At 39.3% G+C, this 16,103-nt stretch overlaps 1 protein-coding gene across 6 annotated transcripts in view; it reads left to right on the top strand.

The window, feature by feature from the left end:
• TRPC3 (transient receptor potential cation channel subfamily C member 3) overlaps positions 1–15,755 on the top strand; it is a 46,913-nt gene extending 31,158 nt beyond the window's left edge. For 2 of the 6 annotated variants that reach the window (XM_075709856.1, XM_075709851.1), the window contains exons 5-12: positions 1,182–1,398; positions 3,151–3,384; positions 4,736–5,000; positions 7,024–7,219; positions 9,033–9,242; positions 11,174–11,257; positions 12,312–12,387; positions 14,972–15,755. In XM_075709856.1, the coding sequence (XP_075565971.1) occupies positions 1,182–1,398; positions 3,151–3,384; positions 4,736–5,000; positions 7,024–7,219; positions 9,033–9,242; positions 11,174–11,257; positions 12,312–12,387; positions 14,972–15,114 (1,425 nt within the window). In that variant the 3' untranslated portion in view covers positions 15,115–15,755. Of the gene's footprint in view, positions 1–1,181; positions 1,399–3,150; positions 3,385–4,735; positions 5,001–7,023; positions 7,220–9,032; positions 9,243–11,173; positions 11,258–12,311; positions 12,388–14,516 lie in introns of all 6 variants that reach the window. The other 4 variants (XR_012831026.1, XM_075709854.1, XM_075709855.1 and 1 more) reach the window with 4 other exon arrangements.
• Positions 15,756–16,103: the final 348 nt, after the last annotated feature.

Here is a 16,103-nt window from a genome sequence, read left to right as displayed (position 1 = left end):
CGTGCGGAGCAGTATATTGTTTTCTTGTACTGAAGGAGACGGGAGACCTTTGGCCTTAAGAGGTGTGCAGCAGCTAAGATGAAGCCTGTCTAGCATCTACCTTGTCACACCTTGGGCAGAGATGGGACAAGCGTAGTCCCGCTCAGGCCACAGAAAGGAGGTGTATTCCAAAGGTACTACTCCTTCCAAAGGGAAGTAGGCCGGGAAGGACAAGTAAACCTACATGTGCATTCCTCCCAAGAGGTCTCCAAAGAGCATCATTAGGGAATCTCAGTGCCATCTCTGTGCTTGAGCCAATGCACAAGTTGCTGTCTGTGGTGCAGCCTCACCGATACCTGCATTTTTTGAGTACTGATGGGATCACAGACTCTTCTTTTTTATACAGTGAATAACAGCAACAGGCCCATTGCTCTTTCCAGTGTGGTCTTCTGGAGGCAGCCGGTCCTCCCTTCTGGTACAGACGGACTGCCTCTGCTGTTGCTGCACCTTCTTCCAGGTGCAGATGTGAATGAAGTCGTCTGAATTTATTTGAAAATAGTAATATTTCTGATCTTGTCCTTCCTAGTCCATTGTAATGGAACAGTCATTATTTTTAGTAGACACAGGTTATTTATTTGGCACGCACTTACAGCTCTGAACGTGTATTCTGTGGATGGAGTACAGTAGCCAGAGATGAGAAGATGAATCTGTAATTTTTCCTAGAGCTACAGTCGTAGACAAGCTAATAGTACGGTCTTGTTGGTAGGGAAAGCATCTTGCTGCTTGGAGATGGTATTTATTTATTTATTTATTTATTTATTTTCCAAAGGCTTGCTTCTGCCCTCCCCCCCACCCCGCCCCCGCATTGGTATCTGTGGGTATTAGATCAAACTCTTTCTGGTCACAGCCATTGTATGTTTGTAATTCCTTGGAGAGTTTCCCCTCAAACACTGCCATCTAGAGTTTATGGAATAGCATTAACACTCACTAGCAGGACAACATACTCCATGAGGCTGCCTTTGGGAGACTTTTGTCAGAAATGGTAAAGCATCACAGTTCAGTGCACTTGGAAGAGTATCCTTTAAAAATGAGGTTTCAGACTGTCCTGAGCTCTGAGTGCCCATTTATGCTTCTGGAATGCCTGATGAAAGAGTTTGTTTCTCTGAGAAAACTGAGTGACTGCTTTCATTCTGCCTTTGCAGCTTGGAAGAATTCTTCGAAGCCCATTTATGAAATTTGTGGCACATGCAGCATCCTTCATTATTTTCCTAGGCCTGCTGGTGTTTAATGCTTCAGACAGATTTGAAGGTATAACAACGCTACCGAATGTCACTGTTACTGATTACCCTAAGCAGATCTTCAGGGTGAAGACTACCCAGTTCACCTGGACAGAAATGTTGATCATGGTATGGGTACTTGGTAGGTATATTGCCCCTTCATCTTTATGTCAACTCTTTTCCTGCAGCTATAAATCCTAAAAGAAAGGAGAGAAGCCCAGGTCCCAAACCTTTGCTCCAGCTGCTATGCAGTTAGAATAAACCTTGTAGGTAACAGTGCATTAGAACGGGTGAAAGCATCAAAGCATCTCTGTGCTGCCCCCTCTTGTGGCATGGGGTAAAATTATGTTTGCTGATTACAGCACTGTTTGGTAATTCTGGCATTTGTAACAGGAACACAGGTTTGCTGAAGAGATGACCACAGAAGTTACACTTTACTGAAGCGGTTTTCTTAAATAGTACCAGGAAGCCTATGCTGCTGTACGTGCCAGACACTGAGGAGTTCCTACTGCTCAGTGTTAACGTGCTAGCACATCAGTGCTTACATGGCATTGCTGCCTAGGTAGCATTTGGGGAAACCATGGTTTCTACCAGTGTCAAGGGGCTAATGAGTCAGTTCTCATTACCTTTTTTTTGTTTGGTTGGTTGTTTTTTTTTTTTCTCTGCCCCCTTCCCTCCACAAAACCTGATCAGCTGTCAGCCTGTTTGAAACTCTTTATGGCAGAAAATGCCATTTTCTAGCATTGCATCAAAGTCAGGTGCTTTACGTAGCAAAACGTCAGTTAGCCACATGATAATGTGGCACTCTCAGCTTTTACAGGCTGTGGAAGAGAAAGGAGGTGTTACTGTGGCTGCTACGTGAACGTGCCTCGCTCTGCCTTTTGAATCGCCTGTATCTCCTGGTTTAAGCGCTGCTTTATCTTAAACTATGTTAGGGTAGGGAGATGCATATCCCTTGTATGCTGCCTTTTGGTAGTCCCAGCATGTACTTGTGGGGAGCAGACTCTTGATTTGACAGAAGGCAAGGACTGAGATTTTGGTGGCCTCTAGGATTCAGTCACTGTGAGAAATTTCTTGGGCACTCAGAGACAGCCAGCCTCAAGCTAATCCAGTGCGTGGCTGCTGTGCGTATGGTTGGGATGGTAGCAGCACCCCCTCTGAATTACCCAGCCAGGGAAACAAGAAAAAAAGTTGTGGGGTTGTGGTTTTGTTGTTTTGTTTTTTGTTTTTATTCCCCACAAGAAACTTTTTTGAAGGAAGAAAAAGTCTTGATTCCTAACAACTACATCTCTGGGTTATGATGAGGCTGTGATCTGGATTAATTCCACTTAAATGAATTTCTGAGGAGAAGCTTGAGTAAGAAAACTGAAGTACACATAGCCAAGTTCCGCTTTCTATGCTGAAAAGCATCTTATTCTGTAAAGTGGAGAACCAGTAGTATAATTGTGCCCTTTATATTTGTCATCTGTGTAGTTGGGTAGTTGTGGTCCTCTGTAAAAATTAATCCTTCTGCTTTAGAAGTGTTTTACATAAATGGTAAGGAAATTAGGGGAGTTCTTTTTCCACACTTAACATTTTTCCTTCTTTAGAAGTACAGCATACTGTTAGGTTGTTAGGCCATAATACCTCCACTGCAAAGTCATGGCTCTACACTACCCTATGTGGAGATGTCTGAGCTTTATCCTAACATACCAATTAATACCTTGCCATTTGATCAACCCTGTTGAAGCCCAAGAGAGCCTTACTCAAGGTGTATGTTGATGCTGTGACACTGCAAATAAGTGAATTTTTTCTCCACTGGTACCACCTGGTTTCATGAAATGGGAGAATGCAGAGAATTTAAAGGAAAAGAATTTGGCCAATGTTGCTATGTTTTTGTAATTTCTTGTTGCAGGTATGATGTGGTCAGAATGCAAAGAGCTGTGGCTGGAAGGACCCAGGGAATATATTTTGCAGTTATGGAACGTTTTGGATTTTGGGATGCTGTCCATTTTCATTGCCGCTTTCACAGCGAGGCTTCTGGCATTCCTGCAGGCCACAAAAGCACAACAATATGTGGACAACTACATTGAGGAGAATGACCTCTCCGAGGTCACGCTTCCTCCAGAAATAGAGTATTTTACTTATGGTGAGTTTAACTTTTCTGCAACACAGAACTGAACATAGAAAACACTGGTAGGATGCACTAGCATTTCAAAGCCTTAAAACGAATATTTGCATGTGTTTGTGTTCATAGCATTGTCTAACCATTTCTGCCTCAGTATTTTTGTTCCTATACTATATAAACAATAGCTGTTATGATGCTAATTTGACAAATAAGTTTGCTAATATATTAAAACTAAACAATAGGCATACGGACAAAATCAGTTCAAATGCAGCTGTCCATGGATTTGTTATGTTTATCCTAGAGCTAAATTTGACCCTCTTGATTTTAAATATTTGCAAGCTATATTTTATTCTTGGCTTCATGCACAAGAGAGAAAATTTTGATGTGAATTTTTTTTGGTTTGGTTCAGTTGTTTGATACAGTCATTCATACTCATAAAGATCTGTCAGCATTTCATGATAAAGGAAGGATGCTGGACCCAGTAAAGATCTGTTCAAACAGAATAAAAGTACTAAACAGTTATTGCAGTGCAGAAATTGTAATTAAAGTTGTGTTGAATCTCTATTTGCAACACCAGCAAAGGCTGTATTTGCTGATGGTGTATTTTAGCATATACTTTATGCACTTCAGCATATTATAATAGCAGACTTGGTTTTGTTATTTACATTAATGGCTATATCAATGTGAATTTTTACATATGTAAATACACACTTAGAAACACGTGATATTTTGATATGAAACACACTTTAACTCAGTGGTATTTGGCTAAGATGGTGCCTTAATTCACGTAATAAACAATTTATGAATTTATATATAACTCAATTGTTTCTGTGCATACTGTGTGTAAAAACCACAATCCTACTTCTGTTGAGGTAAATGGCAAAAATCTTCATGATTTCAATAGGAATTAGGTTATATCCTGAACTTGTAACAATGGCAAAAGCTTGGTGTGATTAACAAATGAAATTGTTCATCAACCAACACTATTAACTTTCCATCAATAAAACACAAAATATGAATAAATTCCTGGCTCTAGCATAGTGCTTATTAAGGTAGTTAATAGTACAGTCGTGTTAAGAAAAGCAATAAGGAATTATTTATTGTTACGTAGTTTAGGTTAAAATGCAAACTGTAGAAGAAAATGTCATGTTTCTTCAACTACAGTTTTTCTTCTAGCAAAAGGTAATGTAACTTATATTCGTGGTTTGTGATTTAAAGGAAATAGGAATAGAGTAGCAACTACTAGACTCTCCAAATATTTCTCTCAACCAAATTCAGACATGTTCATGGAAAATTCTATCAAGATTTATTTTTAAACATTGTGATAAATGAGTAACTCCTTATATTTACCCCTATATTTCATATCTTCCAGCTAGAGATAAATGGCTCCCATCTGATCCTCAGATAATATCTGAAGGCCTTTATGCAATTGCTGTTGTTCTTAGCTTTTCTCGGATTGCATATATCCTGCCTGCAAATGAGAGTTTTGGGCCCTTGCAGATTTCACTTGGAAGGACTGTTAAGGACATCTTCAAGTTTATGGTCCTTTTTATTATGGTATTTCTTGCATTTATGATTGGAATGTTCATACTGTATTCCTACTACCTTGGAGCTAAACTAAACCCAGCCTTTACAACGTAAGTATGAAGTTATGTATAATTAAAAAGCCAGTATGAAACTTTTCTAGTTTTTCACTAAGGTAACAAAAATCTGCAAGGTATTGTATGCTGTCTCCTAGCATTAACCTGAAGACAGTTGAAGTTGGTGGGAAATCGGGTATCTCGGAACCTGAGAAAGCTGAATACAAAAGACCAATTCTTTCCTGCTTGTATAACGGAAGCTTTTATTGCAGTCTAAAGTAATTTAACCTCTATATTATGTTAATCATGCAGACTTGTGAAAAATCAATTGCAAGAAAATATTACTGATTTCTTCTGAATGACATTTTCCAAAAGCAACGTGGAAAGTGATATACAGAGAGATTTAGCCTAGATGTCAATAATAGGCCTCCTAATTTTAATTTCTTGAGAAACGGAGATAATGTTTCTGCAGATAGCATGTTTCTCTCTTAGACCAGTACTGAAACAAATCTATAAACTGCACTGGACTCTTTTAGATCCAGGTTTACAATCTACATGATAACTGCTTATTATTGTTAGTCACATGAGTACAGAAGAACAGTAGTTATAAGTCTCTCTTCATGCAATGAGATTGCTTGCTATGATCTCCAAAGTCTTTTGTTTGCTTGGGTTTTTTTTTATTTCCTGAAACAAGGTGATGCTGGAAGTGATAAATATTTAGGATGTTCCAAACCAGAAGTAATTCCACAGGATGGTGAAATTCAGAAATTTTCCTCTTCTCCCATCTTTCTGCAGAAGACGTGACTTCTGTAAAAACTGCTATATTTTCATGTAGCTGATTCCATGACGTCTCCTTAATTTGAGCCTGATTTTTGCACTTATTCTTACTCATTGTCTTTTCTTTAGATAAATAATGAAATATAATAATGCTATTGTTACAGTATTTGATATCAGGTATGCATACTATTTGAATGCTTCTTAATATTTATTTCTTAAACAGCGGTGTTATTTTACTAGACTATACATCCATTCACTTATTTGCATTTAAAAATCATTTATCAGTGTTAAAACAGGTAATTCAAGATATGTTTACTGGCATATTTTAGTTATGCTTATTAAAATACAGCTGCCTGTTGGTTCACTTTTTGGCAACATGGAGGAAGAAGTAATTTCCAGTAAATTCTGTAGGGTACAATGGAAGGCACATCAAAATTTTTGTTGAATATCAAGATCTCTCAGCTCAAATTCATTAGCCCACCTCTCAGTGAGGCAGGATAGAGCTTTGCAGTGCGCTGCGTCCTGCCTGCATGGCAAGTCAACCAGTAGCAATGCTTCCTGAGTGGAAAGAGGAATGGCAGCATGAGGAGGAGTGCTTGAAGAGGATCCACTCTCAAAGGCCCTGAAGGCTTGAAGAGCTGTCTGGCGGCTGCGCGCGAGCCCTTGGCAGCTCAGTTCCTCGGGAATTGCCCTGACCATGGGCTGGAGACTAGAGCATAGAGGCAGTGGGTTCTGGACCCAGAGCCCTAAGGGTATCTAGGTGCCTGCCTCCCAGTGAAGTGCCTGGCTCCTACTGGTTTCAGCACGTCTTCAACAAATCCCATGGAATCTGTTTGGTTTGTCTGAAGCTGCTGAACCTGCTGCTACCCACTTCTGAGTGCACCCTTCCTAATGGAAGGTTTAATCAGAAGCTCTGGAAGGAGTGCAGCAGTTTCCTTCCCATCGGCCCCTTTTTTAGCTTTATTAGGACAGGGAAGGTCTGCCCCCTGCAGAGTTAGGCTGGAAAATAATGAGATGAGAATATGCTTCATCTCAAACCCTGGAAATACAATACCTCTCTAATTCCTGGACTGTTTGCCTGTGTTATTACAACTATATCATCTGTGATGAATAGGTGGAGCACAGTGGAGAAATGGAACATACTGTGAAAAATATTTTCTTGCACGTTTGTTGTTTTGATCAGTGCTCTACAAACCTGGTTCACAGACAAATTACTTGAGACTGTTTATCACTTACTGTGAACACAACTTATATATTTATTTGTGTAGTTAGTAATAATGCCTTCCTCTTTTTTTTCCTACAGAGTGGAAGAAAGTTTCAAGACCTTATTTTGGTCAATATTTGGCTTGTCTGAAGTAACCTCTGTTGTCCTCAAATATGATCATAAGTTCATAGAGAACATCGGTTATGTTCTTTATGGCATATACAATGTAACGATGGTGGTAGTTCTGCTCAACATGCTGATTGCTATGATCAACAGTTCATATCAAGAAATTGAGGTGGGTTCTGTTCTCAAGTTGTTCTCTTTTGTTATGTTGAAAAAGGGCAGAATTACTAGAAATTATTTCAATGAGCGCATCTTGATATGCAAAAGTACAGTGAAGAGATTACCTCGGTAAAGGAGATCACAAGAAATACCTTGTTTCTAGGACTGACTTTATCTAACAATCCAGACAAGCTGCAGAACCTTACAGGATCTGAACAAGTAGTTCATCTTGTGCCACATATATGCATCTAAGAAGATGTCATTCATTCAGAAATCTTAAAATCTAAAGTAAAATTCACATGAAAACTGCTGTAAAGTAGAAAACAAAGTTACTAGGCATAACATTTTAGACATGGGTGGTTCATTCCCAGTTCCCTTAGGATGCTTATTGCATGTTTCCTTAATGTAGTGCACTTCAATCTTTGACATTGTTAGGATATGGATTAAATGGTTTTTGATGTGTTGTTTAATAGCAATCTGGTTTTTAGTTCCAATCCTCAAACTTTTTAGCTAAATGTGCAGGAGCTAGACACTTATGCACAGCAGTGATAAGTGGACATAGTTTATTACATTTATATGCCTCTGTATGCGGAGTATGATACAGGTGCTTATCCTCAAGATTGTGGTGACTGAGTCACGCTTCGCAATGCTTACATGCTTTGTTTGTAATACGTGCTTTTTTCCACTTTAGGTACAATATTAAAACTTGATTCTAGGTTTACTGAGCTTTGCCATATGCCCTGAAAACACAGTGGCAGTATTTCTCAAAATCTGCCAAATGTCTCAGTTGAATGAATACTTGAATTTCACACAAAGTTATTGGCTGCATTTCTTATTAAAAGAGAGATACTTTATTTGAATGTCATTATGATGACAAAGTATCTCCATTTTTAAAGATAATTAATTAGAGCATGTAGCATCCAACTCCAATAAAAAATTGAGAAAATTTAAAATAGAGAAGATACTTGGGTTTTAAAAATAAATCGTAAGTTGCTGAAATGAAAGTAAAAGTATATTTATAGTGCCAGTTTTCCAGATCATGCGGATATTATTCAGAGAGTACTACATTCACATAGACACAGGTACACACCCACACTAGCAGGAAAAAAAACATTATCTAAGACAAAGTGTACAAATGGATATGTAGTTTCCAGTATTTTCAGTGACTTCTGGGAAATGTCAGGGAATTCAGCAGGAGAAAACTAGTTATAATAAACAAACTTTTCACCTTTGGAGTAAACAAACAAACTTTTCACCTTTGGAATACTTCAGTAAGAATGTATTAGGACAAAATCAGTTTGTCAGTTTTTAACACGAGTTCTTTGTGACGACAGTGTTTGTATTTTCTGTACTGCATTATAAATCAGAGTTATTTCTCAGGGTTATGTAAAAAGCTGTGAGTACTACCATTTTAAGCCATGTCTGCACTGAAGCTAATAATTCGTCACTTGTGCAAGTACCAAATTCATGTGACCACTTTAATGAGAAAAACAGGACTTGAAAAAACCAAAAACGTTCCACTTTAAATAGCAAGGAGTTTATATGTTGGCTTTCAGTCAGTGCAAAAATAACACTGGTTTAAATGGTTCGCATGCTCTAACGAAGTATTGTCAATGAGGTGTTGCCATAAAGAGACAGCTGAAATTTAGTTAAAATAGACTTGATAAAGTGGTTCCATTTTTGCAGAACTACTGTGAGTCTTACTAGCTAGCAAAAACATTTTATGTAAAAGCAGAAAAGGTCGATATTTAAAAGAATTTTCATTTGGAAGAAGTTTTGCATTTCATAAAAACAAAGCACATACCTGTTTTTATATCTTAACACAGGATGACAGTGATGTAGAGTGGAAGTTTGCTCGTTCTAAACTTTGGTTATCGTATTTTGATGATGGAAAAACATTACCTCCACCATTCAGTCTTGTACCAAGCCCCAAATCTTTTTTCTATTTCATCATGAGGATCATTAATTTTTCTAAGTGCAGGAGGAGACGACTGCAGAAGGACATTGAAATGGGAATGGGCAATTCCAAATCTAGGGTAGGTACTGAAATCTTTTCATGGCAATGAAGAATTAATTGTGTGTCCATTCCAGCATTCTGCTTTTCTTTAAGTTTTAGGGTATAATCTGTGCTTCTGATGATAGAACGGTAATTAGTCAAGCATTTATATTCATAGATCTGTATTTCAGACTGCCTAAACATACTGCATAAAACCAGAACATAGCTGTAAATTTGCTTAGGACAGCAAGGTCCAATGACTGGAAAAACACAATTAAAACAAAAATAACAGTATTTAAAGATGCAGATAATTCCCAGAAGGAAAGACCTAAATATTGAATAAAGATGCTTTCAGCCTCCATTTTAGTTCAGGGTTTAAAAAAAAAGAAAAAAAACAAGGCGGGGGGAGGATAAGGAGAGAAAACTTTTCCTTTCACTAGGACAGGAAAAGGATAAAGCGTGGTCAGTATGATATTCACTTCCTACTGTCAAAAGCTATGTTCTCAACAGAAGACAACAGGAAAGAGGGCGGGGGTTGGTAATAATAATCTTCAGCACTTCCATGACATTCTGAATTTGGGTATCTAACTGTTCTTTACAAATATTAATGGAATGCAGTGTCACAATGCCCTTGTGAGAATTAGATAACAATTCCCCTTGTTTTACTGACGGCAAACTGGGGCACAGATGGGTTAAAGAGGATACATGTGGCTTTTTTTAATAAGTTAGCCTCAAGGCCCTGTGTGTTACAAAGACTCAAAGCAGTACCTTGAAAATAATTTTTATTTGTTTTACTGTAAATTATCAGAAATGTCAAGTCTAGCCATCTTTTCTGAAAGATCTCTCTGGAGCCTAGGACTTCTGAGCTGTTGGTGGTACTGAATCTTCAGTAAAGAAAATGTTTTCTCCAGTTTTCTGTCAGCAGTGAAAGTAGATACATGCTTATAAAAATGTCCATTTAAATCAGTTTAGCTAGAAGCAGTTTTTTGGTACTAACTGCTCATCTTTTGCTCTCCAGTGCTCCGAGTGCCTGAGCTTCATTAGTTCTCTCCAGTCACTGTACAGAAGATGCGTTTAAAAACACAAAACAAAGAAACCTCAACACCCTAAGATACACTTTTATTACAAAACATACATCAGTGCTTACGTATCATACAGCAGTACTTACATTCTGACAGTAAGTCACTGAAGAACTAAAATCCTGTCTGAGTCACAGCTGTCATTGATTCAGTGACTTTTAATTGGCCAGACAGAAAATTAATGACAGATGCAGATTAGGGGGTTGAACCTTCTTCTATGGATACACTGGTGAGGGTGAAGTAAAAAAGGTCTATCTGAGAGAAGAGTCAGGTCCCTGATTTGGTAGTAATAAACCTTCTGCATTGGTCAGAAAGCCATCTCGTCCAAGGTGGCTTTTTTCCCTTCTGTTTCTAGCCCATTGCTACAAAAATCTTGAATTATTTGGCATCTGATGGCTTTGCGATCCTCGAATAATTGAACAATGACCATTTTTCTAAATGTATTATTATTCCTGAAAATTGTGCTTTGGAAAAACACTTCCAACTAAGCAGAACTGGTTTTGAGCATGTATTTGTAGTTAAAAGTATGCTTAAGAGTGCAGATCCACAACAGCTCTTTGTTAAAGCCAGTTTAGAGAGTCTCTCCTGCTCTGGCCACTCATCCCTGCCTCCAGGTCATAGTTCATTATTTCCTCAGCTGTGCAAGCACATTTGCTTTGAAGCTGTGCTGTGAACAGGATGGCTAAAATTATCAGTGTTTAAAAAAAAAAATATAAAAACCAAAAATCCCCCCCCAACAAAAAAGTCAAGGCAATCTCGGTTTTTTTGGAAATAATATTCTGATATAGTGACTATGGAGTCATCCCCAAGATGTCTCCAAGAAAAAAAAATGGAGCTGAATTTGAACTGTGAATTCCATAATATATTTTAATTTTGCCTTATTTCTTCCTAGTTAAACCTTTTCACTCAGTCGAACTCCAGAGTTTTTGAATCACACAGTTTTAACAGCATTCTCAATCAGCCAACACGCTATCAGGTAAGTATGTATGGTGGTCACTGTTTTGAGTAATAGAACTGTGTGAAGGTACTAGCAGAATTTTGTTTCAAGTACATTTTGCCTTCACTGGATACAGAAAACCTCCTGTAGAAGTCGAACTCCAGGATGCTACTGGAAAAAAGACAGATATTGTTCAAGCCCCATTATTTGAAGCGTTTAAAAAACTAGCCCATACAAAACTTAGAATTCCACCCCCCCCCCTTTGATGTCCCAGTTTGGAAAGTGTGAGAAGCAAACGTCTGAAACGGATTCCTGGGGAAGGGATATGAAAGCATTGAGCTGACTAGGTTAGCATTACATGTTAGCATTACTTCCCCTTCCTTTCTTCTCATGATCTGAGATGTGGCATTCGACATTCCTGCAGATGGGAATGCTCCTTTCTGGTAAGAGGAGTCTGTCAGGTATTACCTTCCTGTCGTCTTTCCAGCTCAGAAATAAAAGAGTAAATAAGAGCTCTTGTTCCCCTAGTGAAAATGTTGAAGGTGTGTAATCCACCTGTGTGAATTCTGTTAGGCGAGCTACATGAGATTAGGTATGGTAACACAGTACAAGAATATTAGTGCATAAAAGGAACCCTGGCAGTTACCATATAAAAATACAGATATAATCTTAATGAATCCTTTACAGCTGACATTGCACTGTCATACTGTAAAATCCCAACTTTCTTTTTAAAAGGTAAATATCTCTCACTATTACACATCCTTTCACATGTGAACTGAGTTTAACAAAGAGTAGACCTATTCTGAAGCTACTTAAAGCCTAAATTAGATGTGTTTAGATGTATTTTCCTGTTGTTCTGTTCCCAACAAAAAGTTGTGGTGCTCTGTAAATAAGAGGTAATTGGATGAACAATGTGCTTTATTGTAATGATGAATCTCGGCATGCCACCAAAAAAGTCCATGAGGCAACTGCTTGATCTGGGGCTGTTCATTCTTTCACTTACACAGATGTGAGGGAGATAGTTAAGAAAGAAAAGTGAGTAGTGTTTAATTATATATGCTCACCTGATTATATAACTGTTTTAATCTGGCAGCAAATAATGAAAAGACTGATAAAACGTTATGTCCTGAAAGCACAAGTGGACAAAGAAAATGATGAAGTAAATGAAGGTAAGAAAGAGACTGTATCTGCAATATTCAGAGACAAGTATTAGGAATCAGTATTACAGTGGTGCATGGAGGTTTCGGGGAAAAAGAGGGTTTATTTCTACTTCAAATGTACTGAACTCGGATAGATTGTTGTCACAGGCATACTTGCACTACTAAAATGGACAAGTAGGACCAAAGAAGTAGAACTGAAAAATATTAGGGGCATCATCTTACAGGTGGAAAATGAGAGCACAGACATGATGCACAGTTACAGAGGAAATTTGTGAGGAAGCCACAAACTGTATTCACACTTCCAGAGTCCTAGTTAGAGCTGCAGGACATCTTTCTCTGCTTCATTCATTTGAACACACAATTTACCGCTTTACACTGTGAACTACTTGTATTACCTTTCTTCATAAAGCTGCGTGGAATATCTGTGAAGTTGCACATCATTAAACAAAGCTGCACAGAGTTAGCTGCATGGTGAGAAAAATGACAACGGTAGCCACTATTTTAGCGTGCGACTGGAGATCTTTTGAGAAACGATGGCTCAGAGCTCGGTGTCTGTTGGCAGTGCGGAACTTCCCGGTGAGGGGCGCATGCTCCAGGCGCGCACCCCGACTCCCCGCTGGGATGAGACCGAGACGGATGCTGTCCTCCTTCCTCCAGCCTGCCAGGAATGAAACACAGGCCTACAGGCCAAAAAGAAAATCTCGAGCTCCAGGCAGGCCCCAGACAAAATAATAGGGGTGTGTGCAACATGGGGCACATGTACTCTGCACTCTAGCTAAAAGATTATCAGGCAATAGAATAATGTCCCTTCCAGGGCTGGCTCTGCTCTTGGAGACGTAACACCACAGCCATGGTTTTGTCCCCTATAGGCTGGAGGTTATAACCATCATGGTTCAGCCAGTAAAAAAATCTGCGTGACCGCCACCAGAAAAACATAGCTGCTTAGCATAAGTAGTTCTGGTCTGGGATAGTTTAATTGGTTTTGGGGCACCGGGAACGCTTACCCGAGCCACTCTGCTGGCAGCCTTGTTCTCTCCAGCTGGTGTGCAGGGATCAACAACTTGGGATCAGAACAGCTTTTGCTGGCATGGAAGCATCAGGCGGCGTGCATATGTGATGGCAGGCGCTTGAACGGGCTGCCCTCTCAGCTAAGGCAGAGCAGCTTTTATTTTGCTTGTTAGTTACTCTCTGCTTACCTGTAACTCTCTGCAACGAGAAGCAGGGAGCAGAAAAGAGGATATAAATGAAATCCCACTCTGTGCCTTCAAAAGGCAGCATTGTGCATCGACTGTTAGCCTGACTCTTCCCCATCCTATGCGGCTGTACAGAGCTGAGCTCATGAGTGACAAAAGCAGAGAAGCTCCTGAAAGTGTCTTCCTCTCGGTGTGCCCCTTGTGCCCCTCTCCTGAATTCCCATTGCTTTCCTCCTGTTCCCGCTCTGTGAGCGGGGAAATCATCTACCTAGCGACTGATGAAAAGACAGCGCCAGGGGCGTACAAGCCTTTCCAGTTCCCCGATGCCTGTTTGGTGTTGGCGTGTATCTGTTTAGATAAGCAAGACAGTGCAGAAGAATCATGGTTCGTGGACATGATGGTTCTTGCTTTATGACAAATTTTCGTAGCGGGAAGTCCACTTTTGGGCAACTCTGCTAACCCCTGAACCTAACAGTCTTCAGCTGCATAGCGAAGGTGGTGCTCTCCGTGTCGTGCCCATCTCTTGGTACCCAAGTATAGATCCAGCCTTTGAAGATACCATTTTTGAAGTCTGCTCTATTCTAAATAGAAAACTTCTGCATTCTTAGGTACTGCAGCTATTTTAAACATAAGCCTAGGGATTTTTCCTTGGTTTGCATCACTAGAGAATTTAGGTATTCTTTTGTAGTCTTTTATTTCGTACGTGACAAATCATTTCCTGCGGTGGATACCATGTAAGAATTCACATACCTCACACTTGCTGGAAGAATAGTATTGGAGTATTTTTAAAAACTTCTAGCCTTAAATTGAATATCCTATAATGGAAGATATGCTGTTGCTTGTTATAAGCCTGGCCTTGACGATTGTTTTCTTTTAAATGCATTTTTTGTACTTGTGTGAAATTGTAACATAATTTTAAGTTGGTTGACTTTTTCTAATTCAAAGGATGTTGGTAAGGAAGAGGAGAGAGACTCTCAAGCTGTGAGTTTTATTGCCAGCTCTGCCACACTTTTCCTGTGTGATCTTGGCACATCAGAAAAAAATCTCTTTGCCTTTTCTCTCTAAAAGGGGGATACTAATATTTACCAGCTGTGCAGCAGTGTTGCCGTGATTAATTCATTAACCTATGTAAAGCGCTTTTTGAATCTTTGAAGTTCTGTATACACGTGGAGCACAACATTAGCGTCCAGTGGACTATTAAAATACCTTTGGTACTATTTAGGGGTGGAGACACACTCACATCTCCTTGAGAAGGTAAAGCCTCCTGCCCCACCCCTGTACCTGCTCTCATGAACATTTTGAGATGATAATCTGAAATACGCACTGATGTGACTTCACAGAACAGTACTGAGTGAATGTTAACCTTCGCTAACAAATATTTCTTTCAATGATTAATACAGGTGAATTAAAGGAAATCAAACAGGATATCTCCAGTCTTCGCTACGAACTTTTGGAGGATAAGTCCCAAGCAACGGAAGAGTTAGCAATTTTAATACATAAACTCAGTGAGAAACTAAATCCTAATATGTTGAGATGTGAATGAGTCAACAAAGGAACCATGGCTTTGACTACAGCACAACTATTTATTGGCAATAATATTTCAGTATCTTATACTTGAAAAATGTATTGTAGATTTTTAGCACTAAATAACTTTATGTACAGCTTCTCTGGAATTTAGTCTTAGGAAATTTTATTAACTCACCACAAAAAGATCGTGCTCTTCATTTTAATTGTCTAAAAGCCAGAACTATCATAATTTTTTTTTGCATTTATGCATTAAAAAAGGTATAATGGTATGAATTGCTGGTATTTTAACAGGTTTATGAATACATATTGAGAATTCTTTGCACTAAATTTGCAAGAAAAAAATTAAAATAACAGGTACAGCATAGTACTCCGTTCCTTGCAGCAACTGGGTACGAATAGGGTTTTTCATAACACCATAAATCAACCAGAGATCAGTGGAGGATTACTTGAAATCTTTGTTCTTTATCAGTGATGCTTAGTAATGTGTGTAAGCGGAGAACTCACAGTACGATGACAAGGAATTAATGAAAATCAGGCAAGCGTGAATGTAATTGTGGCGGCACGGTTTAATGTGTGTACATACACGTACCCACAACTACCCTTTCTTAATTCAGCATATTCACTTTCAAGAGGAAGGACTAGACTTTGGGTTTTTTTTTTTAAAAAAAAAAAAACAAACAACTTTGGAAGGTAATGTGAACTCAGTCCAAAGCTACTCTTTATGCCGTAGAAATGATTTTTTTAAAAACTCAGACTCCATGCAGGGCTGGTATTTTGTTACACTGTTCTAAATAACGCCTCCGATGCTTGATTGTTAAATAAAATATTCCTACTTAACTGACGCTCCGTGTCCTCCCGCCAGTTTGGCACCACGGTCCCGATCCCCCCGCGGGCCCCGGTACCCGCCAGGCCGCCCGGCCACCGCTAGGCCCGGCCCAGCCCAGCCGCCTGCCTTTTTCGGGCAGAGCCGTGCACCGCCAGCCGCTCTCCGCCTGCCTGCGCCGG

Source organism: Pelecanus crispus, chromosome 4, assembly GCF_030463565.1.
Source record: "Pelecanus crispus isolate bPelCri1 chromosome 4, bPelCri1.pri, whole genome shotgun sequence".
Lineage (NCBI taxonomy): Eukaryota > Metazoa > Chordata > Aves > Pelecaniformes > Pelecanidae > Pelecanus > Pelecanus crispus.
This window is presented reverse-complemented; position numbering and strand designations above follow the sequence as displayed.